Below are 2490 nucleotides of genomic sequence, written 5' to 3'. Positions count from 1 at the left end.
AGGGAAATGGTCAGTTCCGAGGCCACAGACATCACAAGGAGGCAATCTAGTCTTTCTTTCCGGGAAGAGAGTGAGGAAGCTTTCCAGCTCCCTGGCAGACAGCAGTCTTGGGAGGCTAGGGGCTGAGGGGCCTATCGAGCAGCAGGGCTCTCTTGTCCCCGGCCACAACACCTGCCCACACCTGGCAGCTTCCACAGAGAAGCTGTAGGTTTTGAGGCAGGAAAACTGAAGTGTGGGGAAAGGTGGCCCTCACAGAAGCGTGGGATATTCTAGAAAAGTTAACTGTGGGGGGACCAGGTGGAAGCCCTGCCCTGTGGTGGGTGGGCAGGCGAGGGTGGCATGTAGTGGTTCTCCTGGTGGCAATGGTGATGGAATGGAGGGGCGCTGAGGGGAAAGGGCTGTCAGTGTCTGGTCATTTCCGGCTGAAGAGCGAGCCCAGCAGAACCACACCAGCCACAGTCATGCCCGTCAGGAACCAGCGGTTGAAGCGCTCCTGGCCCTTCCGGCTCTCAGCTGCAGCATTGTTCCCATAGAGTCCCACGAAAGTGTCCTGCAGGGAGAGAGAGAAGGGGGAGGAGACACGTGAGTCCTCACACAGTGACCTGAGGAGCAAGGGGTGCAAAGAGCCGTGACTTGAAAGCCTCCATTAGGGCCTCTTTCATGACCCCCAACTGAGACTGACCAGTCAATTTTACTGCCGAGCAAACAGGTGCAGAGAGGGAAGGCGGCCCATGGGCAGGCAGCTAGGAAGTGGCTTACTCCCTGCACAGCCTTGAGTGGAAAGGGATGGGCAGGTGCCAGGTACTGACAGGCCAGGTGGCTGACTAAGTTCAGGGAGGAGAGGATGCTGGGAGATAAGGGGCAGGCCTAGGTCCCTGCCTGGAAGCCACAGGCAAAGATTTGAGTCTAGGGAGAGTGATGGAGAGACATGGCCCCGGCCTTCCCACGGCCAGGAAAGACAAGGGTGGGAGCACAGCCTGACGGTGGGAAGCACAGGGTGAAGGAGAGGAACCCGGTACGCAGATTCAAGAGGCTGTCATCATGTAGAAAGGCCAAGGTCAGCACCCCAGGGGGCCTGCCTCTGAGTTCAGGGCAAAGTACACATCGACCTTCTGTCCTGAGGCCAGGTCTTGAAGGGGTTGTGGGCTGTAGGCAGGGGGAAGGGCTTTGGAGTACACATCAATGGGGGAGCATGGTACCCACATTGCACCTTCGAAGCTGCAAGACGGGCTCACCCCCAATCACAGACTAGGAAGCTGGGCCTGAGGGCTGAGGGGCTCACACAGGGTCACCACCTTTGTCAGTGCTCGAACCAGGATCCAAGCCTACTATCCGGTCCTCAGAAACAAGTGCTTAATGTGGGTCCCAGGCCCATGCGCTTGGCTCTGTAACTCCACACAGGGGTGGCCTGTGTCGTCACCTGCCCCTACTGACCAAGTTGTGGCCGCTCTCCAAAGGCCCCACTCAGCCAGTTTGCTCACCTGTGACACCTGCCTGGCCCACTTCTAATCTTGCCCTCTCACCACCTCCCCCACGTCCATGCTCCACTGAGGCCTGAACAGAGATCAGCTCAAACGAGAGCCCTCCCATCCTCTCTGGCCCGACTTGTTCCTGGCCCTGATGTCCTGGCAGAGGCCCGCCCGATGGGAAGAATATTCAGCGTGGACCTGGCCACAAAGTTTATGGTCTAGTCAGGGGGAAGGACCTGGGGAAGCAGGCGGAGGGGACAGCTCATGCCACCCCCGTGTTCCCTTCCTCAAACTTCCCACCACACCTGGAATAAAATCCCCACTCCCGACCACCCACCTCGGACCCTGCACACTCCACGCCACCACCCATTCCCAGACTGGGCTCGGTGCCTGCCTCCCTCCCAACTCAGTAAGCTCATCTCCTAGAGCACACTGCAGCCCCACCTCTCCTCTCCTCACTGTCTTCTTTCTTTGCTGTCCGTTATTTTCTTCCCAGTACTTGCCCCATTCTAGCCTTGTGCTTCGATGTGTTCAGCTGTGGACAGACTCCCCTCGCCCCCCTGTGGCCCTGCCTGGAGCAGGACTGGCGCACAGCAGGCGCTCCATAGCCGGGGGAGCAGAAAGCACATGTTCCGGCAGTGTCATCCGCCGCACTGTCCTGAGACGCAGCGGTGACCGCCCTGTCCCGACGATGAGATGGCTGAGTTCTGAGTAGGGAAGACCCTGCCTGGGGCCACCAGGTAGCAGTGACAGGACCAGAACCCAGGCCCGAGCGCTGTCAGGAGGGGCTGAGGGGACTGGGAGGGAAAGGATGCTGGTGGGGCTGAGGTCGAGCCTGGATCTGGGGGCAGGAGGGCAGAGGCGGTGGTAGAAGCCACCTCCCCGGTGACCATGCTGCTGCCCAGGCCCCCTGCATCCTGAGTGCTCAGCCTCCATGGGTCTTGGCAGACAAGGACATTAAGGGAGGCTTCCTTTTTCTGGTCCCAAGTGAAACAGACGCAGGTAGAGTCACAGAAAAAGG

The 2490-nt window shown here is 59.4% G+C and overlaps 1 protein-coding gene across 4 annotated transcripts in view; it reads right to left on the bottom strand.

The window, feature by feature from the left end:
• Nucleotides 1–6: 6 nt before the first annotated feature.
• The window catches only part of BCL2L1 (BCL2 like 1), a 47441-nt gene continuing 44957 nt past the window's right edge, over nt 7–2490 (bottom strand). For all 4 annotated transcript variants that reach the window (XM_045295301.1, XM_045295302.1, XM_004697906.2 and 1 more), the window contains exon 3: nt 7–550. In XM_045295301.1, coding sequence (XP_045151236.1) covers nt 413–550 — 138 coding nt within the window. In that variant the 3' untranslated portion in view covers nt 7–412. The remainder of the gene's footprint in view (nt 551–2490) is intronic.

Source organism: Echinops telfairi, unplaced genomic scaffold (genome assembly GCF_000313985.2).
Source record: "Echinops telfairi isolate 266 unplaced genomic scaffold, ASM31398v2 ScPeMD7_5592;HRSCAF=6446, whole genome shotgun sequence".
Taxonomy (NCBI): domain Eukaryota; kingdom Metazoa; phylum Chordata; class Mammalia; order Afrosoricida; family Tenrecidae; genus Echinops; species Echinops telfairi.
Note: the sequence above shows the minus strand (reverse complement) of the source record. Positions and strands in the feature narration are given on the sequence as shown.